The 27,961-nt window shown below is 49.6% G+C and overlaps 4 protein-coding genes across 4 annotated transcripts; all 4 read right to left on the bottom strand.

The window, feature by feature from the left end:
• Positions 1-225: 225 nt before the first annotated feature.
• LOC128945253 (glutathione S-transferase theta-1-like) lies at positions 226-6,812 on the bottom strand. The gene is made up of 5 exons (XM_054288959.1): positions 6,658-6,812; positions 3,342-3,429; positions 2,597-2,747; positions 1,433-1,609; positions 226-463 (listed from the first exon to the last, which is right to left on the bottom strand). Exons 1-5 carry the CDS (start codon positions 6,767-6,769, stop codon positions 266-268), a joined length of 726 nt encoding a protein of 241 aa, XP_054144934.1. The 5' UTR covers positions 6,770-6,812; the 3' UTR covers positions 226-265.
• Positions 6,813-7,605: 793 nt separating this feature from the next.
• Positions 7,606-18,209, bottom strand: DDX51 (DEAD-box helicase 51). Its single transcript, XM_054288945.1, has 16 exons — positions 18,187-18,209; positions 17,618-17,994; positions 17,006-17,244; positions 16,759-16,909; positions 15,243-15,388; positions 14,336-14,407; positions 14,070-14,176; positions 13,334-13,442; positions 12,822-12,967; positions 12,000-12,192; positions 11,284-11,399; positions 11,079-11,195; positions 10,097-10,198; positions 9,773-9,836; positions 9,021-9,155; positions 7,606-8,145 (listed from the first exon to the last, which is right to left on the bottom strand). Exons 1-16 carry the CDS (start codon positions 18,207-18,209, stop codon positions 8,119-8,121), a joined length of 2,124 nt encoding a protein of 707 aa, XP_054144920.1. The 3' UTR covers positions 7,606-8,118.
• A 1,200-nt stretch (positions 18,210-19,409) lies between these two features.
• Positions 19,410-21,645, bottom strand: LOC128945255 (macrophage migration inhibitory factor). The gene is made up of 3 exons (XM_054288961.1): positions 21,428-21,645; positions 20,452-20,624; positions 19,410-19,676 (listed from the first exon to the last, which is right to left on the bottom strand). The coding sequence occupies exons 1-3, from the start codon at positions 21,533-21,535 to the stop codon at positions 19,610-19,612; spliced, it is 348 nt and encodes a 115-aa protein (XP_054144936.1). The 5' UTR covers positions 21,536-21,645; the 3' UTR covers positions 19,410-19,609.
• A 2,712-nt stretch (positions 21,646-24,357) lies between these two features.
• Positions 24,358-27,519, bottom strand: LOC128945256 (macrophage migration inhibitory factor-like). The gene is given in 4 exon segments (XM_054288962.1): positions 24,358-24,424; positions 24,872-25,044; positions 27,413-27,489; positions 27,492-27,519. Coding segments are annotated over 4 exon segments (345 nt in total).
• Positions 27,520-27,961: the final 442 nt, after the last annotated feature.

Below are 27,961 nucleotides of genomic sequence, written 5' to 3'. Positions count from 1 at the left end.
TGAACCAGCTCAGCCCTGAAACACATCCAGTGGTGCTGGATGAAAGAAAAGCCTGCAGGGCTACACTTCCCCTGCTGCAGTGGACAAGAGGGAAAAGCTGCTCATGGCAGTCTGAGATGTATTTTTCTTCTCTTCTAAGTTGCAGAAAGGCTGTGAACGAAGAGAAGTGCATTTTGTGGAATGGTATGAATGATTTTTAGAAGAAATGCTGAAAGACTACAAAAAGCCTTCAGAAAAATAATCCATTTTATTACAGCACAACCCTTTAACTCTGCTTTAGGAGCTGCTGCTTGAAATTCTCCAGCAACTCAGGTGCAAACTGGTCAGCAGTCAAGTTCTTAGCGTTCATGATGTCCTGGTGGGCTTCCAGGAAGAGGTCCTTGCCCACAGCTTCTTCCACCCGGCCGCGCCACGCCGCTAACGCCGGCCTGTCCTCAAACAGGGCATAGCCAGCACACACGGGCTGCAGAGACACAGAGAGCACAGAGTGAGCTAACAGGGCACAGCCAGCACACACAGACCCCTGAGTGAGCTAACAGGGCACAGCCAGCACACAGGGGCTGCAGAGACACAGAGAGCACAGAGTGAGCTAACAGGGCACAGCCAGCACACACAGACCCCTGAGTGAGCTAACAGGGCACAGCCAGCACACACAGGGGCTGCAGAGACACAGAGAGCACAGAGTGAGCTAACAGGGCACAGCCAGCACACACAGACCCAGAGTGAGGTTCACAGCCAGCACACAGGGGCTGCAGAGACACACACAGCACCCAAATGAGCCAAACAGGGCATAGCCAGCACACACACACCCAGAGTGAGCTAACAGGGCACAGCCAGCACACACACACCCAGAGTGAGCTAACAGGGCACAGCCAACACACAGGGGGTGCAGAGACACAGAGAGCACCCAAATGAGGCTCACAGGGCGCAGCCAGCACACACAGACCCAGAGTGAGGCAAACAGGGCACAGCCAGGGATGGACCCATGGAAATGGATGTTCTTCTGGCTCAAGGCAGCAGCCACTCATGACATCAGGTGGAGCTCATCTCTGGCTCTTGGGTAATAGGAGGAAAGTGGTGACACCTCAGCAGCAGCTGTGCCTTGGGACATACAGCAAAGGGCTCTGCCATGGCTAACCCCAGAATGGTCCAATGCAGAACATGGACATGCACACCAGCACAGCTCTTCCAAATATCTGTACTTTCCTGCCTAGTTTGTAATTTATCTTTCTTTCCTGATGAATTCTGTCCATATTTCTTTGTTTAATCAAAGTAGTTTTTCCCCAGTAAAATTAATTGTGATCAAAGTCAAAAAGGAGCAAGATTAACCCCAGGGAAGAGCTGCCATTACAGAGCTGGGGGTGCAGCACCCCCCTGGCCTGGCCTGCCCACAGCCCAGCTCACATGCAGCAGTGCTGGGGTTGCTGCTCACCTGCATGAGCTCCACCAGTGCCACCAGGTCTGCCAGGGAGACCTCGCTGCCTGCGATGAAGGGCTTGTCCTGCAAGAACTTCTCCTCAAACTGCTTCAGGGCAACGTTCAGCTCCTCAGTGGCAAGCTCCAGTTTCTCTGGAGGAAGTGGCTGGCCTGTGATGAGAGGCAGCAGCACCTGGCAGGGAGAAGAAACAACTGGCTTTTTATGTGTTTCCTTCCAGATCTACTCATCACACTCTCACTGCCACCGTCTGAGGATCCCTCACCAGCCATGCATGGGAACAACCAGAGCTGCTCATCAGCCTTGCCAGGTTAACATGAATGTCAGTCCTTACTGCCTGTCTCTCCTTGTCTGCTGCCTAGAAACCTGAAAATTCAACCACAAGAGTCTCCTCTCAAAGTGATGCCTTGAGAAGGCTGGCCTAGAACAGAGACCAGACAGAGCTAAAGAATAAAGGAGGGATTTAGTAGGAGGTCTCAATGGATCCACCTTGGGCAGCACAAGACCCCAGCCAGGGCTACACCCATAACGAACCAAAATGGTGACAAAATGGACAACTGGTCATGGGGTCTCTCACTTTCATAAGTTCTGCTCCATTTGCATATTGGATTTCATTGTCCAATTACAGCTTCAGCCCATGAAGCCCCATCCTTGTTTTTCTCTCTTCAGCCCATGCTGTTTGTGCTCTTGGGCCTGAGATTTGGATCATTTGTCTTTGGTCCCCAGCTAGAAAATGAATTATTTTGTCTCCCTGCTCTGTGCACAGAGCTCACCATCCCCTAACATGAAACCCAGACCCACACACTAAAGCAGCACAGAAAAACAGAAAAGCCAACCTGAGGCATCAAAGGGAAGACTGTATCATCTGCCAGCACCTGCATTTTGTTTGTGCAGAGGGAGATAGTTTCTTTCCATGAAGCTGGGCAGCCAGCACTGAGCTGTGTCTGGGGGAGCTCTCACCCTCTGCATTTGCTCTGGATTTACCTTTGGCTGCAGCAGGAAGGATCCAGCCTACTTCACTTAGGCTCACTTCAGCAGCCAAGTCAGTTTTGTTCCTATCTCTCACTTGGTTTGTACATTTGCTGAGGAAGGCCCTACAGACAAGCAGCCCATTTCCCTTACAGCCCTTAGCACCTCGTTTTTGATCTATAATGGTTTTACCTTGCTTAAGAACAGCTTGCTCCCCTTGGCACGGATGTTGATGTGCTGCCAGGACAGGTACTCATCAACCCTGGCCCTTTTCTGCAGGTCAGCTGGGTACCAGTGATCAGGAGTCTTGAATTTCTGGACCAGGTACAGGAGGATTGCAATGCTGCCCAGAGAGCAAGACACACCAGTGAGCTGATCATCTGGGATTAAAGCACCTCATCCTTTATCCTTTCTTTTCCCCCAAATTTTGCACTGCTGGACAAACCTGATGGGAGTCAGGTAGAAGTGCAGCAGGGCACAGCACAGGAGAGAGTTTGTGCTGCTGCCTGTGGACCACAATCTAATACAAGTAATTGCCCAGTTTTGAGCAAATAGAAGCTGCAGAATGAGTTTATACCAAATCTGAGCTTCACACTGCCTGGCCATCCAGCTGTGGGTGCTTTATGTCAGATTTCCTGCACTGACCTCCAGCCTCCAGCTGCAGGCAGAGAGCAGGACACCTGGCCAGATATTTAAGCTCAGAAACAATGCCTACAAAGCAGCTAAGTAGCTCCAAGCAGCAGCTTTTCCTACTATTAATGCTGCTCAAGTTGCTTACATAAGATAGCTTCTCTTGAAACACAGGTTTGTCACGTACAAGTGGAACAAAGGACAGGAGGGAGACAAAAACCTGTCTGGACTGGAGTGCCAGCAGCACCCTGGCAGAATCCAAGCACTGGATAAACAACACTGCAGCAGGGGATTATTTGAGCCTCACCTCTCTGCTAAGGTGAAAGAGCCATCCCTGAGTGCAGGCACCTTCATCAGGACGTTCACCTTCCGGAACTCCTCTGTCTTGTGCTGCCCTGAGGAAGGAAAGGAGAAGTTTTACTTGGCAGGGATACTCAGGACCTGTTTGTAAACACCTGAGGAGTTTGTGGGGACTGTCCAGCTCCAAGTTCCTGTTTCTGACTGTACAAATTGAGCCTTGCATCGAGTTTCTAAGCCATGAGTGAGTGCTGCAGGGTGAGCAGGGGGCTAGCCCTGTGCTATCAGCCTTCCTGCTGATTACTGCCTGCATGCCAGACCCACCTACGGACCAAGGGCAGCATGGTTAGGAGTCCTTTCATACCAACAGCACTTGACATCTTGGGGCTCTATCCACTCCAGGTTTGTGCCTGGAGGTACCTGTGCTGTACAAAGCCAGAGGGAGCACAAGCACCTTGGGGGAAAGGGATCTCACAAACCCTCTCCTCCAGGGAAGGGCGGACACTGACAAAGCAGATAGATACCTTTTTCTGGAAGTTAATGCACTTTATATTCAACTATACTTTCTGAAGTCCACAGATGAAAATAAATTCCTGTAATTCCATGTAAAGCCATGGGTACTTCATTACAGATGAAGTTTCAATTAGTCCTGTGCATCTTGCAATCTTTTGTAAGAGCAGATATGAATTTGAGGTTGATTTTAAGCTATCTTGTAGAACCTCCCCAAAGGGTAGGCAGAGTGAACCTGACAGGAGAAGGTGTTTTGTTCCTCTGAGGTCTCAGTGTACTCCATTCTGTCTGAAAGCAGTCCTAGAAGCCTTGTTCTGTGTGACTTGTTTGTGACAGCCTTTTCCACCCACTCCCTTCAGCCACACGTGGCTGCCTGGGTATTCAAGCCTCTCTAATGTGTAACTAACCTTGTGCCCCGTCCTGCTGTGTGAGCCATCTGAGGATCTGTGTGCCAGAGGAGATGCTCTGGAAGCAAATTCAGCTTTTCTGTACTTGGCAAAGTTATTTGTGACTATTCCCCTGTCACTTGGCTCATAGCCCACCTCCCCTACCCCTCTCAAAAAGAAGAAGTGTGCAGATTCCAGGTCTTCAGGTGTCCTTTGAATGCCAGGAGATCCCTACCCATTCCCACTCCTACCCCTTTCACTGACACCTGCCCTGCTGGGGGCTGAGAGCTTTTCTGGGCCATCACACTTAAGGCACCAGCTCAGTTCTGAGTCTCAGCTCCCTCACCTGGTCCTTACAAACTGTGCAGGGCCAGGGGCCAGTGCAGGGATCCTCCCTCACTGTGGCACCCATGCAGGTACCTGGAGAGCTTCCCCAGGCATGGGGGGTGCACCCAAATCACCCATCTCAAATCCAAAAGCAGATTCCCAAGGGGCCCAGAGCATTGGGAATCTGTGATTTAATTCCCTTTCCTTCACTTCCCCTATGCTTGCATTTCAGTTGTTCCTTTTTCTTTGGTGCTCTCATTCCTTGCCAGTTTCCTCTCCTTCGCTCCAGTGTCTCACCACAACAATTAATTAATTCATTGGGAAAGAAGGGGAAGGGCACAAGATGAGCCAGCCCCCAGGTACAAAGAATTGCAAAAGCTTTTGCTATGAGGCAAGTGGGAGGAAAGCCACAGTTAAGGTACAACCACCACACAGCTCAGGTGCAGGGGAACACCCAAAGACTCAACCACAACACATCTGAGGTTTCTCTCAAGTTGGAGTCTCTTTTGTTCCTTCCTCAATTTCAGCGCCTTCTCATCTTTCATTGTTTTTAAGCATTACTTACTGAGGCCTTTTTATGCCCAATGCATTACCTTAATTTCAAATCAGATATCTGGAGAGGCTGAAGGATAGGGTTTACCAGCTTCAATTACAAAGAAAGAAGATACAGATCTTTGGTGAAAAGACACCTTTGGACAGGCTCCTACCAGTTATCAGTTGGTTTGAACCCAACTAAACCACCTCCCTTCATTTCTCACTGTTCACATCACTGCCACCTGCATTGTCTCGCTCCACAGCCTTCTCAAGCTGGTGCTCAACCCTCCCAAAATAACCAGACCACAAAGCACTCGGGCCAGTGGAACTGCAGAGGGGCAGCCCTACCCCTGCCCCACCTTCCCATGGGGACAGCTCGGCAAGCTGGGGCACGGCAGCGTCCCGAGGGGGTAACCCCTGCCGGAGGGGCAGGGCTGCTCTCACCGCTGCTGCAAAGCAGAGCACACGTTCTTCTCAGCTGAATTCCTGAGCGAGAGCCGCACACCTCGGCTGTCCTCACCCTTACACCAATGTCCCATCTCCGCAGCTTTTTGTTTCCCATCTGAATGGGGAATGCCCCAGATCTGGCACATCCTGAGCGCTTCTGCGAAAAGCGTCTCTGTTTTTCAGAGACCCATTTTCTGCTGGGTGGGGCCGATTTCAAAGATATCACATGCCTTGGCAGAGTCCTGTTTGCTGCAGAGGAGCGCAGGCACTAAAAACAGTACTTAAACTACACGATTGCAGAATTTGGTGTGGTTTTTGTGTAGGCACCAGGAACTCCCTGCAGCAGGATGGCCACCCCAGCCTCTCTCAGCATCTCACACTGGTGGGGATGGTGAGTATCCTCCTGCTTCCACCCGCGGGCTGGAATCCAGCGGCCATCCCCCGGGAGTGGCCAAGGGAGCAGCGGGACCCCGCAAAACTGGGGCTGGGACCGTCTGGAACCCCGCACAGCCGGGGCTGGGACCACCCGGGACACCGCAAAACTGAGGCTGGGACAGGCTGGGACACTCCCAAAACCCGGGGCTGGGACCGTCTGGGACACCCGCAAAGCCGGGGCTGAGACAGAGCAGAGGGACACCCACAAAGCCGGGGCTGGGACACCCCCAAAACCCCGGCTGGGACACCCCAAAGCCGGGGCTGGGAGAGAGCAGAGGGACACCCGCAAAGCCGGGGTTGGGACAGGCTGGGACACCGCAAAGCCGGGGTTGGGACAGAGCAGAGGGACACCCACAAAGCCGGGGATGGGACAGAGCAGAGGGACACCCACAAAGCCGGGGTTGGGACAGAGCAGAGGGACACCCACAAAGCCGCGGCTGGAAGCGCCCGGGACACCGCAAAGCCTCGGCTGGGACACCCCCAAAGCCGGGGTTGGGACACCCCCAAAGCCAGGGCTGGGACAGAGCAGAGGGACACCCCAAAGCTGCGGCTGGGACACCTCCAAAGCCGGGGTTGGGACACCCCCAAAGCCGGGGTTGGGGCAGGCTGGGACCGAGCAGAGGGACACCCGCACCCGCAGCTTCTCCGGGACCGCCCGGGACACAGCGGCGCCCCCGCCCCGCTCACCCTTGGCCAGCTGCACCCGCTTGAACTCGAAGGGGATGTTGTTGCTCCGGGCGAAGATGTAGAGCGCCCGGCAGGGCTGCGAGAGCAGGTCCAGGTACAGCTCCAGCCCCATCGCGCCGCTGTCGCTGTCGCTGCCGCCCGGGCTCGGCGCTGTTAAAGCCTTCCCGCCGCGCCGGGCCCGCCCCGGGCAGGGCGGGGCAGCAGCGCCCGGCGCTCCCACCGGGGCGGGCCGAGCCCACGGGACGGGGCCGGGCTCAGCCGGGCTCTGCCGCCCTACAGCCCGCGGCTGGCCCCGCTAACTGCCCCGAGTGTACAGAAAGCACCGCCCGGCTGAGGGGTGTGAGCGGCACATCCTGGATCTGCCCCTGCCACCTCACAGCTCTTGCACAAGAGGAATTCCCGTTCCTGTGACTCCCGTGCTAAGGAAAAACAACTGGAGAGCAAGCAGGCACAGCAGGAGAACCCACACGGCTTCACTGCTGTGACACAACCTTGCTCCTATCCTCACAAGATTCAACCACCCGTCCCAAACCCCATTTCTTCAAGATTCCCACCTTTCAATTACTTACTCCTAATGCACGTTCATTTTGTTTTGCAAAACAATAAGCCAGGGCTGGAGGCATTCATGAAGGAAAAGCAACCCTTGGAGAGTAGTTGCAGGCCACAGGTACATGGCAGCTCCAAGCCTTCTGCCAGGACAGCTAAAAATACCATGGCATGTGTCAAATTCAGGCTTATGGCTTGCAGTGACACCAGCTGGCTCCAGGACATTCATACTGGACATCAGACATTTCAGTCTGCATTAACATCAATCTACACTTAACAATACCTGCTGTTACCTCTGGTATAGAACATTAGAGGGAAACAACATAGGCAAGAAAAGGACAAGGCACAGGGAAAAGTCCTTTAAGCAATATCTTACACTGTGAGTTGGAAGGGAACCACAAAGATCATAAAGTCCAATTCCTGAGCCCAGGAATCTTTATTAGACACTGTTTTAAAAATATATATAATATTTATTTAATATTTACTTAAAAGTTGGAGTCAGTGCACCTAGAGCAGCTCTTCAAACACATTTCTGCTTTAGGCACTGGTGTTGATGCATCTGCAGACACACAGAACCATTGTCCCAGGGCAGGAATGAGGGCCAGCCCTCACCACTGGAGCACAGCAGTTCCATCAGGCAACGCTCAGGCTGGTGGTAATTTCCACATGCCAGCAGGATATGATGCAAAGTCCTCTTCAAGACAACCTGTATCTCAAAATTTATCTTTTTTTCTTTTTTTTAAACCAGCAACTGAACTCTGTTCACAGTGTCCTTGAAAGAGGAATAAGGCAATAGCTGACATGAGATATGATAAGGTTGAGGAACTGAGGGGCCATGACTCAGTGCTGGGAGCAGCCATGGCCTGTCCCACACAGCAGCTTCAGTGCCACCTCAGCCAGCTCAGCTTCCACGCCTCAGGCTCGTCTCTGTGCTCGCTCATTCTGTTCAAAATTAAAGATGACAAGGTGACTGAAGATGCCCCTGTCCCAGAGTCACATAGAAGGGACTTCAGGGAGGAACAGGATAATTTAATAAATTTATTATTAAACCTTTCTGTCCCAGTTCTCAAATATTCCTAGTCTACAACTCAAAATCACCATTTTTCAGGGTCAGGTATTTATGAGTTCTCAGATTAGGGAGCAGAACACTTTGCCCAAATCATGCAGCACAAAGTCTATTAAGGATCCCTAGTCCACCCATCTGGCAAGGTAAATGCTACCCTGCTTTTGTGTCACAGTTCTCAACTTCACACTGGTGTACAAAAAAGGGCCTGCAGACAGCTGTACATTACAGCCTTGAACTCTGTAATGACAAAAGGTTTAATCTCTGCACTTTGCTGGCAGTACTCTGGGTAGCTGAATCACAGAATAATGAGGTTGGAAGAGACCTCTAAGATCAAAAATCCCAGCTACAAAATCCCAGCTACAGAGGTAAAGAGAAGGGTAGAATAGAAAAAACCCACCAAAAATCAGAATTGTTTTGGTTGAAAAAGGCCTTCAACACCATTGAATCCACCCATTTACCTGGCACTTCCAGGCCTACCACTAAATCACATCCCCAAGTGCCACATCTACACATCCTTTAAACCCCTCCAGGAATGCTGCCTAACTTAGAAAGGGTGGGGAAGGGAGAAAGGTTTTCTGTCAGAGTATTCCATAATGATGCACCCACCAGTGCTGCCTTCACCAATGCTGAATTGGTGCTATCACAGATGGAGGAAAGGATCCTGGACTCCAACACTTGTGCCAAGCATCAATTGCAATAAAAAAATCAAACTGCAACTTGCACAGCTTGCTTTCTTCCCCATTTCAGTTACCTTGACTGTCTTCTCCAGCTTACACAGAGCTCCCTCATATTGCTGCACCAGTGGCTTCAGGGAGTTGCCCTTCACTGGGTGTTTCTGGATGTCCTGGATGCCAGCATCCCTCAGCATCCGCAGGAAGCGCCGCTCCTGCACGAGACAGACACTGGAGATGAGATCAGACACCCCTGCCCAGCAGCTACAAAATCAGCACATTTGGGAACATCTGCCTACTCAGGAAATAACTGAAGTTTCCAAGCACAAAGCTCAGCTGACTGGAAAAGGTGGGAAGTAGTAGGAACTTTGTGATCTTTATGCCCCTGCGTGCATCCTTATCAAATGAATCCCACACTGTGGAGGAGTTCACAGGGGGGGTTCCAGGATGAGGGAAGAGGTGAGAATCTTGGCTCCATGTTTCAGAAGACTGGTTTATTATTTTATTATATATATTATATTAAAATAAAATTATATATTAAAACTATACTAAAAGAATAGAAGAAAGGATTTCATCAGAAGGCTTGAAAGGAATAGAAAGGAATGATAACAAAATCTTGTGACTGACCAGAGAGTCCAAGACTGCTGGACTGTGATTGGCCATTAATTAAAAATAACATGAGACCAATCCCAGATGCACCTGTTGCATTCCACAGCAGCAGATAACCATTGTTTACATTTTGTTCCTGAGGCCTCTCAGCTTCTCAGGAGAAAAAATCCTATCAAAAGGATTTTTCATAAAATATGTCTGTGACACCACACCAAAGACATACCTGAATTCTAAGGACCAAGCTGAAAGCAACACCTGTTTCTCCTGCACGAGCTGTTCTTCCAACCCTGAAAACAGAGAAAGCAGCTTCAAGTCAGGTTAGCCCCACAGTCAGTGCCACCATCAACTCTAAAATTTTGATGCTGAAATTCTCCAGTTTTAAGAAACCCTGATTCCAAGCAATGCTAGGCTTAATTTTTGCCAGAAAGCTACTTGCATTTTAAAGTAAAAAGAAAAGCTAAAAGTCCTTTTAAGTGCATGTCACTTTTGCTAAATATTTCAAAATCAACCAAGCTCAGACATGTCCCTCTTGTTCCTGCTGTCTTACCGGTGAATGTAGGTCCTGATGAACTGGGGTGCATCATAGTTTATCACATAATTCACTCCTTTCACATCAATCCCTCGGGCTGTGGCATCTGTGCTGATTAACCTGTTTGTAAATGTATGTATAGTCATTTTCAGGTAACATCTCAGGCACTACACACACAAATAAAACACCAGGGAACACGGCACAACTCTTGCTGATCTCTGGGCTGGCAGCAGCACTGCAAGTCACCCCTTAGTGCCACTGGCCTTGTGAGCTGCCCACAGACCTCCAAGCATCACTACAGACCTGTCACCCTCTGCTGAGCATGAAAAGTTAGGGGTGTTTCCAGGTTCTCCAAGCATGCCAGACACCTCCCAGCTCATACAAATCTCTGAGGAGTCTGAACATTCCATACAAGCACAGAACACACAGTGAGGTGAGAGATTCCAGCAGTCAAGGAGGAATTCATACACCAGGTTTGGATAAAAATAACACCCAGAAAATAAGATTTTACCTTTTCCTCAGAGACATTGCACAGATACAATCTCATATAGCTACCAAAACCACAATGCAAATCACAGACATGGGTAGAAGGAGACCTGTATGCCAGTCTGAGCAGGGATTGCTTTGGTAGGAAGCTGTAACACTAAATACAGTTTCAGCACCAACATCCATTTCCACCCTACCAGCATCAGATGCTCAGCACAAAAATTAAACTACAGATTTACAAACCTGTGTGTTTTGGGCAACTATGAAAACAAATTTGTATTTACTGCTTGTTATAAAACAACATAAAACTCAGACTGCAGCTAGAGTAGAACAGGCTGAGTTACAGGAAGGATAAACAATTCAAAGCCACAAATCCAAGTCTCACACCCCTCCTGCCACAGACTCCTGCATGTTTTAGAAGACCCCAAGTCTGTGTCCCTTGTTCTGTTTAGCTTTTTACACTGGAAACAGCCTATGCTGGAAAACATACAGGAAAACTAGTTAAGATGCTCACAGTTGTATTTTTCCTTGCTCAAACTCCTTCATGGTTCTCTTTCTCTCATTTGGAGTTAACCGAGAAGAAAACTCTGCCACCGTGACTCCACCAAAGGCCTGAACCAGCAGGAACAACCTGCAGGTAAATGAGAGAGAAACTGTCACTTCTTTATCTCTCAAAGATCCCTTGACAGATCCCCACCAGTGATCTCGCTCATGTTTACCTGTGAGAGGCTTCCCTGGAGTTGGTGAAGCACAACACACGGGTGAATTTCATTTTCAGCATGAAATATAAGAGGATCAAAGGCTTGGAGTTCAGGTCACAAGGCACGTAACATTGCTGTCAACAGGGAAGGAGTTCAGAGACAAAAATAATTTCTTGCCAAGACTTCCCTGAAACCCCACTGCCTGTCCATGACTTACACAGGTCTGGATGTTTCCTAGCTGACTAACAGCACCAAAACCAGAGCCCATCATGCAATCCCCCTTAGAACAAACAGGCTGAGAGACACAACCCGAGTGGAGACAGGAGAGCTGAGCTGTTCTCATGCTCTTACGCCTCCACAGCAAGTAACAGCATGCACTGCCCTGCTGCCCACAGGCTGGCCTGTGCACACATGTCTTGAAATGAATGTTACACATATGGACAATTGATAGGGGCTACTACATTATCATGACTTCCTAGTTCCACTCCCCATTGCTGCTAAATTTAATTCCACACGAAGACAGATTAATTTAAAAAATAATCAAGTCTTAACCAAATAAACATTAAGTATTGATAAAACTAATGTGCAAAGGCACAGCTCTCTGGGTCATATAGACTCCCAAAGCCACTTTTGCAAGGAAACACAGGGAAGACACATTTGTTTTAGGGTAAAACCACAATTAGTACAGAATTAAATCTTCAAGCATAACTTATTAAAAACAATTCACATCATACCGACAGCCCCTCTGGGAGTGTGTATTTATTATTGGGATTTTGTTCAGTTTCTGTTCCATCTCTGTTTTTCTCGGAATACACAGATGTGAAGAGACGAGGCTGGAATAAATCCAGCTGCTGCAATTTCTCTGGGTCCTGGGTCAGTGTGGCTGAAAACAGCAGTTTCTGTAAGGGTATCTGAGGAGAGCAGGAACTGAAAGAAACAGCACACAGAAAGTGAACTTTAAGGATGGGGCAAAGGAGATTCACCCCAAGTGCCTTCACATGATGTAAGGGAAACAATCAGTGCTCTTTGATGCTCTTTTCCTGCCCTGGGCCTTTCCTCTGGGTTCTTTTCCACCCTTGTTTTATTGTGGAATTCACAGACAGAACTGATGAGCATTCTCAGCCAAGTGCACAACCCCAATCCATTACTCCTACACAAATACCTGCACCCTGGTTACCCCTGTCCTCATTCTAGTCATGTCCTTCCTTGGCCATTCCCCTCAGTTTCTGACACATCTCTGCCACTGCTGTACAAAAACAGCAGCTGCAGATAGTTAGTAGCAAGAGTTTTCCTCCAAGTCCATTACTCAGCTGTGCCAGAAGGCATTGCTAAAGTTACTGTGCAAATGGATCACAGATTTGCAATGTTTGTGCTTTCTTTTGATGCTCCTTTAGTCCACATAGGGAAAGCCTGGAGAACACAATGCTTAGTCTGAAGGACATCTCTGGCATCATTCTGGCAGACATTTCCCAGAGGAATGAAGCTTTGAGGCTCTGTGTGGCAGGGCAGTGACATCCAAGTGCTATCAGTACAACGAAATGCACTCTGCAACTTACCTGGCTGCTGTTAAAGGCCCTGGCTTGGTCCTCTGAAAAAGCTTGTTGGAGCCAGAGTGATTTTCTCCTTGGAATGCAGCTCTGACAATTTGGTTCAGACAGTTCTGGTGCATGTCATCAATCATACGGTCAGCTTCATCCACGATCTGAGTTCACAAGGATAAAAATCACCACTTATTAAGTACTGGCAGGTTTTATTTTCCTTTGCATCTGTAACCAGTGAGCCAGAAGGTAAGATAATGGAAGCTTCTAGTCAAAAGAATTGCTTTCCTTGACCATCCTTACTCCAAGATTGCAAGAGCCTCAGAGAGAAGGGGAAGTGGGTGGATGCTTGGGTGTCACGAGTTGGAATCAAACATCTCATCTTGTGACTGATCCCTCCTCAATCTGGAGTGCAGACAGGCCCACACAACAGCTCCAACAGGGAGGAATTTATGTTGCACACAAGAAGCAAGCAGGAATTACTGCTGCAGCAGACACTGCTCTCAGATGGGAGAGCTCTGGTGACTCACCAGGAAGCGAAGCTGTGCCAGGCTGAAGCCTGGGGTCTGGTTGATGTGATCCGTGAGCCTCCCTGGCGTGGCCACCACAATGTCAGCCAGGCTGCAGTAGCCTGTCACTCTGAAAGGACAAGCAGCCCATCACTAAGTCTCTCTCCTCACAATAAAGCCTGTAGCAGAGACCTTAAGGTTTGCCTACCACTCAATTAACTGAGGAATAACAAAATTCACAAATGGAGTTGACACTGCATGCAGGGGCAGTGGTGGACACCAAACACCAGTCTCCACTGTGCTGCCTTATTTTAAGCAGAAAGTGTCACTCTTCATTGCTCTTCAAAAGAGTTTAATTGCAGAAAAACCCCACACAGTCACGTGTACCCATGGGCACAAGGTAAACATTTGCATTCTGAGCATTTGCTGGTGAAGACCCCCAAAAATCCAGTGAAACATTACAAGCACAAAACAGGGGGAGTAACAAGCACTGTGACAAAGACAGAACCACCAGAGTCCAGCATATAAACCCATTATCCAAAACCATGAGAGCCAATGCCATGATAGTCCAGCACATAAACCCATTATCCAAAACCATGAGAGCCAATGCCATGATAGTCCAGCATATAAACCCATTATCCAAAACCATGATAAAAGCCTGATGCTGTGCTGCAATAGTCCATATCTTGACCCCACCTTAATGATATTAATTAGCATGCAATCTCTATAAACCTTGTCAAAATACCTTTTCACCTACTTTTTCTGGACAAGCATCTCCTGCTCCTTTGCAAAAGATTTCTGGCCAGTAACCAAAACGACCTTCAGACCTGTCCCGTCAGTGTAAACGTTGAACACTTTACTCACCTGCAAAGAGGTCAAGAGGCTTTGTCAGCTGCAGGGAGTAATTTCCATCACATGAACAGCATCAAACCCTCTGGCAGGTCATATCCTGCTCTACAGGACAGCCAAAGCACTGGCTGCACAGCCTGCCCCTCAGCCCAGCTATGGTGAGGAGTCACATACCTGCTGTGCCAGCTCTTTGGTGGGCAGAACAACCAGAGCTCGGACGTGGCAAACCACTCGATCCAACAGAACCTGCCAAAACAGAGACCAGTGAGTCCCTGACAGCACAGGGCAGAACAGGGTTCTTGGGCTTAACTAGTGAGAGAAAATGGTAAAAAACATAAAACATTCTCCCAGTTTGATGTTTCCATTTTTCTCTCCCCACCCTCCCAACTCCTCATGCTGTGCCTGCTGTCTGAGAAAAGGAGTGGGAAGCTGACAAGAAGCTCCCTCAGACAGCTCTGAGCTGCCAATCTGCTGCCTTATACCCACAAATCCCTTGGCTTTTCCACCTGCTTTGAAGCTCAGGTTTTGCCTGAACAAAACTAATGTCACAGACATGTTTTATGAAAAATCTTTAAGATTTTTTCTCTTGAGAAGCTGAGAAGCCTCAGGAACAAAATGTAAACAATGGTTATTTGCTGCTGCGGAATGCAACAGGTGCATCTATGATTAGTCTTGTGTAGTTGTTTCTAATTAATGGCCAATCACAGTCAGCTGGCTCGGACTGTCTCAGTCAGTCACAAGCTTTTGTTGTCATTCTTTTTTCTACTCTTAGCCAGCCTTCTGATGAAATCCTTTCTTCTATTTGTTTAGTGTAATTTTAATATAACAGATTATATATATATATGTTATTATATACAATTATTATATATATGTAGTAATATTAATATATATAATTATATTATTTATATATATATTATTTATATATATATTATTTATATATAACATACATGATATATCAAACTTTCTGAAACATAGAGTCAACATTCTCATCCCTTCCCTCATGCTAACACCCCTGCAAACACCACCCCACAAAAGCAATGCCAGCATTTTTCCAGAGCTGTTTCCCAGAGGATGGGCTCACCTGCACGATGGGGATGACAAAGGACAGGGTTTTGCCACTGCCCGTGGGGGCTGACACACAGATGTCCTTGGGGCGGAACCCGCCCCGGCCCAGCAGGAACCCATGGGCTGCACTCTGCAGGATGGCAGGGATCACCTCTGCCTGCACTGAGCAAAACCACAAACACTCACTGTATGCTTCACCAACTCACCAACAGCTGAAAATGTTATATAAAAGCATTTCCTACTCATGGTCATAAAACTCCCTCCAATCACACTACTCTACATAACCTCAGCCTCACTAAACTCCTAACTATCCTGGTTATCATCTCAGCAGCCCTGGGAGGATGAATAGGACTCAACCAAACACAAATCTGAAAAATCCTAGCCTTTTCTTCTATCTCCCACCAAGGGTGAATAGCAATCATTATCATTTACAACCCTAAACTCGCCCTCCTCAACTTCTACCTATACACTATAATAACTGAGATATATATATATATACATATATATATATATTGCAGTTTCATATAGATATACATATATATATATGTATATATTTGTATAGATATATGTATATATCCTGTGTGCTGGCTTCCCAGCATGACCCTGATAGGCCTCAGACACAGCCTAAGTCCCCAGGACTGAGGTCACCCTCTGTCCTTGCATCCAGCTGTCCTTTCTTCTTATTTAACAACTGGCATTTATTGTAGTTGTTTGCAAAACTGGCAAAATAACAGAAAACAAACAGATTTCTCTTTTTGTTTGGATATTTTTGTAGTGCTTTAACAAGCTGAATGAGTTCCCAGAAAGCTCTGATCAGAAGTAGAGACAGTGGAAAGGAAGGAGCTGAAGCACAAGCTCCCACAAGGAGGAAAACTGTCACAGACACGTTTTATGAAAAATCCTTTCCTTAGGATTTTTCCTCCTGAGAAACTGAGAGGCCTCAGGAACAGAATGTAAACAATGATTATCTGCTGCTGTGGAATGCAACAGGTGGATCTTTGATTGGCCCATGTTGCTTGTTTCTAATTAATGGCCAATCACAGTCTGGCTGTTTCAGACTCGCTGCTCAGTCACAAACTTTTGTTATCATTCCATTTTTATTCTTAGCCAGCCTTCTGATGAAATAATTTCTTCTATTCTTTTAGTATAGTTTTAATATAATATATATCATAAAATAATAAATCAGCCTTCTGAAACATGGAGTCAGATCCTCATCTCTTCCCTCATCCTGGGAACACCAGGATGTGAACACCATTCTGTGAACACCACCACAGAAAACTGTGAGGACACAAGTTAAGACTTCTTTCTCTGGGCAGCTCTGAGCCTTCACTCCAAGCTGATTTATGAGCAGGTAACAGACTTTTACTCAGCCCAGACAAAGCTTTGGGAAAGAGGGGTTAAATTTCCTACAATCACTTCCATGCACTACATTTTGTCCTTTTTTACTTCACTGCTTACACAAAACACACATCACCAGCCTGCAGGAACTCCTTAAGTCCCTTTAGAAAGAAACCAAAGCACTGGAAAGGCACCTGGGAAAAAGGAGTCTATTCCATTCATCTGCAGCTTTTTCAGCAGCCTGGGGTGGATTCCTGGCACGTCCCTGACTGGACACAGGTTGTCCCTGATGCGCTTCTGCACCCGCCGGGGCTCAGCAAGCCACTGAGGCAGGAAGGGCTGCACCTGAGGGGAAAGAGAATGCAGCATACCACATGTAAAACAGACTTGTAAGAACCCCTCTATTCCTAATCATGATCAAAATTCAGTCAGGCTGCTTACCTTCTGCACTGGCTTTGCTTCGTAGTCTCCGAGGATCATCATACTGGAGGGGGCACAATCTGCCCCTGAGGCTACTGAGGGCACCTCCTCCTCTGTAGTTTTATTTCCTTCAGCTTTTTCACTGCTCTCTTTCTTCCCTGTTTCATCTCCTTGTGTTTCCTCATCTGTCTTCCTCCTCTTATCAGACTTCTTTTTAAGGTTGTTCCTGCTGTCCTGTTGTTTGATGTCTTCTTCAGAATCTGGAATTTGGGAGACAGCAATACAAAGCCACATGTCAGAGCACACCACAGAAAAGGGATTTGGCAATGTTACAACACAGGACTTAAGCAACAACTTGAAGCTCTTTTTTCCTAAAACCAAATGTAGAAGTCAAACATTTCTTTGCTGGTACACACACAACAAGACTGAGGTGATGTGATGTGCTTCCCTCCTACCCTTGCACTAAACTGATTCTCAAAGTTCACAGTACGAGGCCTTCCCTTGAAAAAAAAGGAGATGAAAACAAAACCAGGTAAACTGGGGAAAGTACTCAAAGAGCAACTCGTGTCCACTTTTCTGTGGAAACTGCCAACCACAATGAACTGAAATCCTACAGCCTCACTGTATCCTCACCTGCTTCAGTCCCCTCTGGCTGCACTTTCGATTTTCTTCTATTTGCTTTCTTCTTTTTCGTGGGGCTGCTGCCATCTGCTGCCTCCTCAGTGCCAGCCCTTTCTTCCGAAGGGCTGCGGGGCTGTTTTGTCTTTAGCTTCTTCTGTTTATGCGCACTGAGCTGCTCCTCACTCTCCCTTTTCCTCTTCCCCTTTCCCTCTCGGGGCTCCCCCCCGGGGCTCAGCCTGGGCTCCCCCGACTCCTCCTTTCCCTGGGCCGGTTCCTCTCGCTGCTTCTTCTGCTGCCGGGCCCTGGCCTGGTGCTGCAGCCGCTCCAGCAGGACCCGCGCCCGGCTCTCGGCCTCCGCCTCCTCCTGGTGCTCGTCCTCCTCGCCATACCTGCAACAGCCCACACAGAGAAACCCCCTCAGACACCGCCTGCACAGAGCTCCGAACACGCTCCCCCGGCCCGAGCCCGCGGCTGAGGCAGCGCCCGGGGCAGGGGCAGGTTCCGGGTGTAGGAGGGAAGCGGGAGAGGAGCAGGGAGGGGAGCAAAGAGGAGAGCAGAGAGCGGGGCCATTCCCGCGGTACCTGCGGATGCAGAACAGCGCCATGGCCACGCTGCCCGCGCCGGTGCACACGGATGACGTCATCGCGCCACGCCAGGGAAGCCTGCAGCAGGCGCGGGGTGAGCGCGCCCCCTGCCGGGCGGGGGTGGAATGGGGAGGGGAGAGCCGCGCGTGCGCACAGAGGAGAGGGCGGGAAAGCGCTGAGGGAAGGGACGGGAGCACCGGAGCCGGGAGCACCGGGGCGGGATAGGCTGGGAAAGGGCACAGCACCGGCGAGGGACCGGCTGGGAAAGGGCACAGCACCGGCGAGGGACCGGCTGGGCCAGCTGGGACAGGCACAGCATCAGTGCGGGACGCAGCACAGCACTGGCGAGGGATGGGCTGGGACAACACACCATCCGTGAGGGACAGAGCATAGCACCTGTGAGGGACACAGCTCAGCACTGGCGAGGGACGAGCTGGGACAGGACACAGCATCTGTGAGGGACAGGGCAGGATAGAGCACAGCACCGGCATGGGATGGGCTGGGACAGCACAGAACCTCTGAGAGACACAGCACAGCATCTGTGTGGGACAGAGCACAGCACAGCTCAGGACCTGAGGGACAGGCTGGCACAGCACAGCACCAGCGAGGAACGGGCTGGAAAAGGGCACAGCACCAGTGCAGGACACAGCACAGCATCCGTGTGGGACAGAGCACAGCACCTGTGAGGGACAGGCTGGCACAGCACAGTATCCATGTGGGACAGAGCACAGCACAGCAAAGGACAGGCTGGCAGAGCACACTGAAGCTCCCCACAGTGCTGCAGGCCCCTGCAGAGCTCCCACGGCACTGAGGGCCATCCCCTGAGGGCCATTACAGCAATGTGGGTAACAATATTTCCCCTCAGTGAGCAAAAGCACTCCTTCCCTGCTCCTTTGGCCACACACAGGTGGCACATCCTCAGAAGAAAGCTGCCCTGAAGCAGCAGGCACAGGGCTGGTCCAAGGACTGCAGCAATGGCAGACCCAACCCAAAAACAAACCTCAGAGCAATAAGCAGCTCTGAACACACCTACAGCAAGGTAAAAACCACTGGAGCACTGTCAGGAACCAGCCCCAGCCACCATAGTGTGAAATACTGTGTCTAAGAAACACGGGCAAACCCAAACCATCCCTTTTGTTTGCTTTAGGATCAGAGTGGAACAGACATGTCAGCAATTGCCCAACTCCATCTCCAGCCTGCCAAAGCCCACACCACACAGCTTACTTCTAAATCTTTATTTGTTTTCTACACAGAGAAAACAGAGGAATGTTGAAGCAGCAATATTTAAACACACTAGCAAGGAGCCATCAATCTGTGAGAGTGCACAAAGTGCAACACAGGGCCATTGGTGCTGTGGTCTGTGCTACAGGGCAGGGTGAGGGGAGGTCCAGAACAGCCTCTTCAGACACACAGGAGAGCTCTATGCAAAGGTGGAGCCGTTCCAGCCCACGTTGGCAGCGTTCATGTCAAAGTAGTTGATGTAGACCCTGCAGAAAAGGTACAGGAGGAAATAACAACCTTATTAACTCATTTATGTAAGTTGGGACAACACAACAAGGGACAGTGTTGAAATTCTGTTGTTCTGCTACAAAAAACAATCAAGCTTCATCTTTACCAAAAATCTGGTGGCGCCTCCAAACAGTCAATACTTCTCAGTCCTCAAATTTTCACTTTTTCTAAAATACGAATTATTCTGCAGTCAGGGACTGTCCAGACATCAGACAGATTTTGTTTAGAATTTCTGGAGATCAGCACCTTTTGTTTCTGAGGCAGCAGTCCCTCATAGAGTGGCAGCCTCGGGGACTTAAGCACGCCCTCAGGCCTGGCTCTGTGTCTCCCCTCAACCCAGGCTCTTCCCATCCCTCACAGCTGCCCACAGGCACTGCTGAACTGTGCAGCCTGCAGGGAGCTGCTCACAGCCTGCTGCCTCCACTCCTGTCTCAGCTCCAGCCTGTTACTGCTCCCTGCTCGTGCCTTCCGCCTTGCCTCCCCAGAGGACAACACATCACACCTCAGAGGCAGAAAACACACTGAGCAACTTGCCAGTGCTCTGGTGTTTTTCCCTACTCTCAGAAGAACGAAACAATTGAACTCTCCAGGGAAAGAGGCGGGCACTGAATTCTTATGTGGACGTGAAAGCGCTGCAAGCAATCACTTGGTATTTTCCAAAACTTATTCCTGGCCTTTTAAATTTTTAAACAGACTTTTCAAAGCAGTTTCAGAAAGCCAGGTAAATATGGTTGAACCGTGTCCCAGCCTTACCTGTCTGCAGATACGTGCAAGTGCTTGGAGATCAGATCACAGAGCATCTTGGTGTAAGTCTTGTTCTGCTGCCCTCCTATCTTGCCGATGCTGTAGAGGCTGCAGAGCGCGCAGGGATCGGTGGAGCCCCCGAAGGACATCATCTGGTCAGGTATGATGTGCACAGCTATGTACTGCGGGAGGGAGGGAAACACTCCGTTACAGGCTGGCTGAAGTGACGAAAATCTCCTTCAGGTACCAACAGAGCGGTTGTATTGGGGTCAGGCAGCTCTTCAGTGCTGCCCCCTGCGCACCTCCCAGGCCCAGGGGAGGCTCCGGCGCGGCAGCCCCCACGGGGGGCACGGCCCTGGGGGCTGCGGGGCCCCTCGGCCCGGCTCTCAGCTTTGGGAACGCGGTTATGTGTGCACAAAGCCGCCGGCCAGGCAGGCAGGCACTCCCGCCCGCCACAGCCGCGCCACCGCGCGGGGCGGAGCGAGATAAGGGCCCAAAACCTGTGCCTGCGTGCCGGGGCTCACATCCCCAAATCACGGAGCTGCCGGAGAGCCGGGCACCGATTCGCTGTTATCGGGCTCCTGTGGTCTGGCCCAGGAGGGGCCGTGCCGGATGGCTGAGCCGGCGGGAGCTGCCCGCAGCGCTCGGTCTATCCGAGCCTCTGCCCGGCTGCCTCCGCGCCGCTGCGCAGCTCCGCCGCTCGCACCGCCACCGCCAGCACAGGCGCAGCACATCCCCGGCTACGTGAGCGCCGCGCTCCCGCAGGCCGGGCTGCTGCTCCCGCCAGGGGCCGGCCATCGGGAGACTCGGGCCGGAACGGGCACCGGCTCCTTTCCCGGAACAGCGGGGCCGCCGCCGCGCTGTGCCGCAGCTGGCCCGCCCGCCCGGCGCAGGCCCCGCGGGAGCGGAGGTGCCCCCGGGCCGCGCCGCCGCCGCCCCTCCCGCCGGGCCCGCCGCACGTGCTCGCCCCGCCGCCCGCCCTCACCTGCGCGGGCTTGCCCGTGGCCTTGGCCAGCTGCTGGGTGAGGTCGCCCAAGAGGTTGTCGGGCACGGCGTCCTTGCAGACATTGGTGTAGATGGAGAACATGGGCATGGTGGCGGCGGTGGGAGCGGCGGGGCCGGCAATGGGAGCTTAACCGAGCGGCGGGACCAGCGCAGTGGAGCGGGGACGCGTCAGCGGCGCTTTTAGTGCGCGGGGCCGCCCCGGACGTGAAGCGGCCCCGCCCGGCAGGGAGGGGAGGGAGCGGGGCGGGGACACACGGAGCCGCGGACGCACAGACACACACACACACACCGGCTCCGCCGTCTGCAGCCCCGGCTGCGGGGTTCTGACCCCTCCCGCGGCCGGAGGTCTCCCCCGCTCCGCCGTTATTCCTTGGCTTTGTTACTGCCACTGAACAATTTTTGAGGGTTTGTTACAGGCTCCTTCTCGGAACGCGGTCCGGGCGCTCAGGGCAGCTCATACATAACCTGGCATCAGCGCATGTGATGCTGCCGCTGTGGCGCTCCCACTGCTTTCTGCGGGATCAGGGCCAGAGAGGGATACAGGCCCCGCTTGGCACTTGCAAAAAGGGGTACTTGCCCTGACTCTGAGAATTTTTTTCTTTTCCAAAATAAAGTAACGTTTGTAGCGGTTTTGCTTTAACTGTATGTACAGCTTTAGCTCGGTGTAAGCAGAAACGTCTGCCTTGCTGCCATATAAATTACTCTCTAATGTATTTCAATCAAATTAAAAATTACCTATTGCTCCTTAGCCTCTCCATTTTCACATCATATTTTTCTGCTGGAAAGAGGCAGAGGTGAATTTTGTTTTGCTTAGGAACGAACTGGTGCGTGCCTGTCGGAAGTGAGGCGGCAGAGCCGAGCCGTGTGTGCGCTGTGTGATGCGATGCACGTAGGCGGCTGCCAGGGCACGGCTCCCCAGCCCGGCTCTTGCCTGCCCCGGCGGCGGCAGCGCTGCTCTGCTCCCGAAATGACTCACAGGAAGGCTAAAGAGGATCAGGCCCGGAGCCCTCTGTGCCCAGATATTGCACACACAGCAGTCGTGCACTGCTGCTGCTGGAAAGCTTGCCCACACATGTTGCAGATGTGAGCACTCACGGCCCTGAGTGAGGAGTAAGGGATGGTGTCATGCATTGGATGGGAATGCATTGGAGTGACACAGGTTATAACACTGACAACTGCAGCACTTCCCTTTCTAGTGATTAACAGTGCTTAGGAACAGCCACTAAGAACTGATTAAGTTTCCTCCCTCTGATATCCTCAGCTCCCTGCCATTGCATAGTCCCACTCAATCCTCTCACCTTCCTGCCTCCTAGGTTTGGTGCATGGAGGTGTGGTGGGGATTCTCCTTGTGCAGGGAGGAAAGCTTGAGAGCAGCAGCACCACTGGTGTGCTTGCCCTGTGGCCTGCCAGGCCCAGAGTGGCAGCCCCTGGCTATGCAGCCACTCAAAGGAGAGACATCTGCAATTTCATTCTCTTTTGCCTCCCTGACTGACTAAAGCAGCTTCTATTTGTTATCCCGACAAAGCAATTTTGTTGTTTGAGGTGCAGGTCTGTATTTGAAGTCTGTGGCTGCAAGGCAAAGCTGTGGTAGGGACACAATGGGATGTTAACAATAGAGTTCAGAATGGGAGTGTGATAAGGTTTGCTCTTCCAGAAAAACTCACAATACACTTCACTATAGAATTTCAGGAAACCTCTCTGCTCAGTCTTTTATTTTACTTTGGAAGCAAATGATTTTATCTGACCAAGGGCTTAAATAATAAATATTTGTATGCAAATCTTCCTTTCATGATTAATTCACCACTTCAGTCCCTAGGAATTACTGTGGCTTGCTGTGCCTCTGCCCCTTTCTGAGCTGAGCTCTAATCTTCGCTGTCACTACAAATTGTTCAGTGGATGGAAAGGGGAGGGCACAGCAGTGAACAGTGGTTTTTTCCACTCACTCCCTCTGCCTGTGCTGAGGCCTGGGAGACTCCCAGCACAAGTTTTTCTGTTACTCAGCTAGATATCCCTGTAGTGCTAGGCCTAAAGAGGACCTGGACTGCAGTTCATCCCTTTTAAATCAGAGCTAATCATGTCTGTGCTCCTTTTGAAGGGAGGTCCATGTGCAACATTTCCACATCTATTAACTTAAATGTGTCTTGAAACCAGGTCAAGATGTATTTATCTCTTCTTGAAATTTGGCTCTTGAGGACAGGGCAAAAGCAAAAGGAGTGTTCATCTTCATATATGACTAAACCACTTTTTGAAAGAAAAGCTCCTCTTGAGAATATTTTGAGAAGGCACCCTCCATCTCAACTACAGGTTATTACAGCGACCTGAGTGGGTCGCTGGAGGTGAGAGAAAGACGAGAATCTTGTTTCTTGATCAGAAGGCTGGATTTATTGATATATGATATATAATACATTATTACCATACTAATAGGAATAAAGAGAGAAGTTGCAGAGGCTGCTAAGCTAACTAAGAATAGAAAAGCAAGAAAGAATCTATAACAAAGTTGTGTCCAGGGACTCTGTCCCCAGTTTGCTCCTGTGATTGGCCCTTAATTATAAACATGGGAACATGAACCAATCACAGGTGCATCCTATTGCATTTCACAGCAGCTGATAACAATTGTTCACATTCTCTTTCTGAGGTCCTTGCTTCCCAGAAAACGCAGAAATCTGAAAGAAAGGATTTCTGTGAAAAAATGTCTGCGACATCAGGTCTTCTTCCCAGAGTAACAAGAAGGTCTCAGACAAAAGATTTCTGCTGCATTTTATTTAAGCATCAGACAAGATAAACAGCAGTGGTAGCAGCAACTATGATACCAGTGCCTTTTGCATTGGGCAGATGCCAGAGTTCTCTGGAACTGCAGTTCTCAAAGCATGGTGAGGGTTCAGGAATCAGCTGTGATCACCCCAGGGCACCTCAAGCAAAGGTGCTGTTATTCCAGCCCACATTGCCAGCACTGATGTCAAAGAAGCTGATGTAGACTCTGGAAGGGAAGACAGGCACTGTTACCAGCTGGGAGCAGAGTGCTGCAGGCTGCTCAGGACTGGCTGCAGATCTCCCCTGGGGCTTTGTCCTTCCCAGGCTTGCACTCCCTTCCCCCTGCCCTGTTCATGCCCCATCTCCTTGCATTCTGGAGTTCCTAGTGATCAGGTTCTTGTGTCTGTACTGGGTCTTTTGCACATGATATCTGTGGGTACATACAGTGCCTGAGCCTACATCATTTTAACCAAGGAATTCTGCAGCTTGTGGACATTGGCATTGCAGCTCATGCAATGGCTCTTTTCTTTTTAGCTGGGGAGTTGCTCAGTTGACTTGGCATTTGATGCCTTTAATCAGCACATTAATAGAGAGCACCAAAGGACCAGCCTGGGATGAATAGCTCTAACAATCTGTGGAAAGTCATGTCAGACAATTTGCTGTATGAGCTCACCTGTCAGATGGTATTTTCAGCAGTTTGCTCATCAGCTCACAAAGCAATTTGGAGTAGCCCTTGTTCTCCTGCTCCCCTATCTTTCCAATGCTGTAGAGAAAGCACACAGCACAAGGGTCTGTGGAGCCACCAAAGGACATCACCAGGTCAGGACAGATCTGTATTGCTAGATACTGTTGGAAGAAGAAAATGAATGTAATTTTCTTTGCCATATTAAGAAAAGTTTTAAAAATCCAGGAAGGCATTTATGTACCTAAGCTTCACTCAAAACAAGTGCATGTTTTTGATATGCAAGATGGCTTTTTTTGACATCTTACTGTCTAGATTTGTGTTCTACTCCAAGATCCTCACTCCTGTGTCAAAGGCCAGTACAGACTCCATAGTTTTAGGGTTCCTAGTCCAGGAGCTCCAGGAGCTCAGTGACCTGCGGTACCTGCAGCACCTCCTCCAGGCCACCAGGCTCTCCCTGCCCTGTGGGAAGGTCAGGGACAAGGGGCAGTGCAATGCTCCTGCTGCCCATTGCATTCCAGAGGGATTTTGCACCTCACTGGCTCCTGCTGCAGTCTTCCCTGCTGAGGGAAATGTGAACTGACACGGCAGAGGCCTAAATCAACATGCACCTCATTAAACAAAACACAGCCTAATCCTGCTGTTGTTCTTGATATCAGGAAAAACAGAAGAAAGTATCTATGTTAATATTAATGACCAGCCCTCCATTTTCCCTGCTGCTAATACACAGTGTCAGATCCACCCACTGGGGAATGTGGGGATCAGCTCCTCTGGCACCCATCTGCCCTCTGTGCTGCTCTTCCCCACGTTCATTAGCAGTGCATCGTTGGAGCGGAGCAGCAATTCACCCTCTTGGTAAAACAAGGCAGCCCGAGTACCAGGAGCTGGCTGGGTAATTAGTCTTGGCCATCATTTACCGTTTGTTTGGGTGTGAGGTGCATCAGACCACAGCAGCACAGGATCAGCCAAGGAGATCCTGCTGAGGCACCACTTGCCTGGCCCTGCTCTCCCCTGTCTGGACACCACGTGCTCTTGACTTTGTGCCAAGTGTAGGTACATCCATGCCTTTAACTCCTACCCAGGAAGCAGGTTATCACCTTTAAAAAAAAAAAAATCAAATTGAGACATTAATCAGCATTATTCTCTTCTTAGAGCAGTTCTTCCAGTAGGAAAAAACCCTATTTGATTAAAAATCAGTATTTTTCCCAAATGGCACAGTTTCCTGTGAGAGGAAAGCTCAGCATTCCAGCCCACCCTAATCCTTTCCTTCTTTCTGTGTTATAACTAAGAGACTCTCCCTTTCCTATTGCCTCCTTTGTCACGAAGAGCTTGTATGTCCTCTTCAGAAAAATCCCTTTGTTATTCCCTGTATATTTCTAAGTCCCATTACATATCCCTTCCACACAGCTGCACAAACCTGCTCCAGCTGCATCCCAGCCCTGGCCTCTAGCTTTATATTCAGAAGCTGTTATGCAAGACACACCCCTTGCCCCCCCAAAACAAGTCTTTGTTTGCTAGACTGATAAAAATTGGATTTTTAAAAGAGAGATAAAACACATCAGTTTTATGTAAGAATTTAATGTGTTCAGGTGTCCCAGTGCACAGAGAAAGATTTGCTGGGGAGCCCTCAGAGCCCTTTCTGTGGGCACCAAAACTTCCTTCTTTCCACAGTTTCAAAGCATCACTCCCAAAGCAAGCATTTTCTGAAAATGAGCTGTGAATATGCACAAAGGGTGCTTAAACAAGCAGCTACAGATCCACAGCCAATTCACTAAAGCTACTGCTGAGGTACAGCTCATGGTAGGAAGTTTACAGCTCTGTAGAGAAGTTTTCTTTTGGTTTTTCATATTCTACAACCTTCAGTAAGCAACTGATACAGTGTCTGGTGGCCAGTCAGCATTAAGGAAAGAACAGCCTTATAAATCCTTATCAGCCCCTCAATACCAGTGTTTCAGGGCCTCACCTCAGTAGCACACTGCCACATTTTATCTGCCATGTTTTGGCAAGTAAAACCCCTCCAGTCTGGTAGTGAAACCAGCAGGCAGCTTTTACTCTGCCATTTTGATTACAAATAGCAGGATGCCACAGAGATATTTTTGCCAGATGTCCAAGCAAGCTGAATAAATAATTTTTGTGCTTCAACTGTAACCACTAGGCTCCTGGCAGTTTGGTAAATAACAGGCATTTATTCAATAGCTCTCAGCAAGGAAGTGGAGGCTGAGATTTGCTTTTCAGGTTCTTGAGAGGTATTCACAGGTACCTGTGGACACATCCCCACATCATCCAGTGTCCTCATCTACAGATAAATACATGCAATATAATCCCACACAAATTTAGTTTGAACACTCCAGGGTTTTGAGACCTCAACAAAACTAAGCCACAGTGAACAGGTATTTGATATTCTCCCAGAGAGAAGACTGCAAGTACTGGTGAGTCATTAGCTATATTAGTTCATCAAGGATCACTCAGAAACAGCTCATTGCATAGGCACAGCTGGCTAAAGAAGGAAAACATTTCAGCAAATGGACTTACCTGTGCTGGTTTGCCCAATGCTTTTGAGAATTGTTGGGTGAGCTCCCCTACAAAAAATTCTGGGACTGTAGCCTTGATATATTTGTGTTAACAATGAATTTAGGCATCTTTGGATCACAAGCAGGTTTTTTTTCAGCTCACCTTGTTCTCAGCTTTATTTCTAACTCACCACAAGCTGGCCCAGCCCAGTGTGCCAGTGAGCACCTCAGGAGCCTCTGAATAGTCAGTGCTACCTCCAGCAGGTGCACTGGGAGGGTGGCAGTGTCCCAGGAGGGGGAGGCTGGCTGTGCCATCTGCAGCTGCTAACACAGCCTGGGAGGGAACCCAGCTCTGCACTCTGGAAACCAAAGCCTCCAAAGTGAGCCCTCGTGTTTGGAGACAGCCCAGCTGTCACAGACATCTTTTATGAAAAATCCTTTCCTTAGGATTTTTGCTCCTGAGAAGCTGGGAGGCCTCAGGAACAAAATGTAAACAATGGTTATCTGCTGCTGTGGAATGCAACAGGTGCATCTGGGATTGGTCTCATGTGGTTGTTTCTAATTAATGGCC

Source organism: Melozone crissalis, unplaced genomic scaffold (genome assembly GCF_028551555.1).
Source record: "Melozone crissalis strain CALT ecotype California unplaced genomic scaffold, PUWL_Pcris_2 ptg000063l_1, whole genome shotgun sequence".
Classification (NCBI taxonomy): Eukaryota; Metazoa; Chordata; class Aves; order Passeriformes; family Passerellidae; genus Melozone; species Melozone crissalis.
The sequence above is the reverse complement of the archived record's forward strand: the minus strand, read 5'-3'. Positions and strand labels throughout refer to the sequence as shown.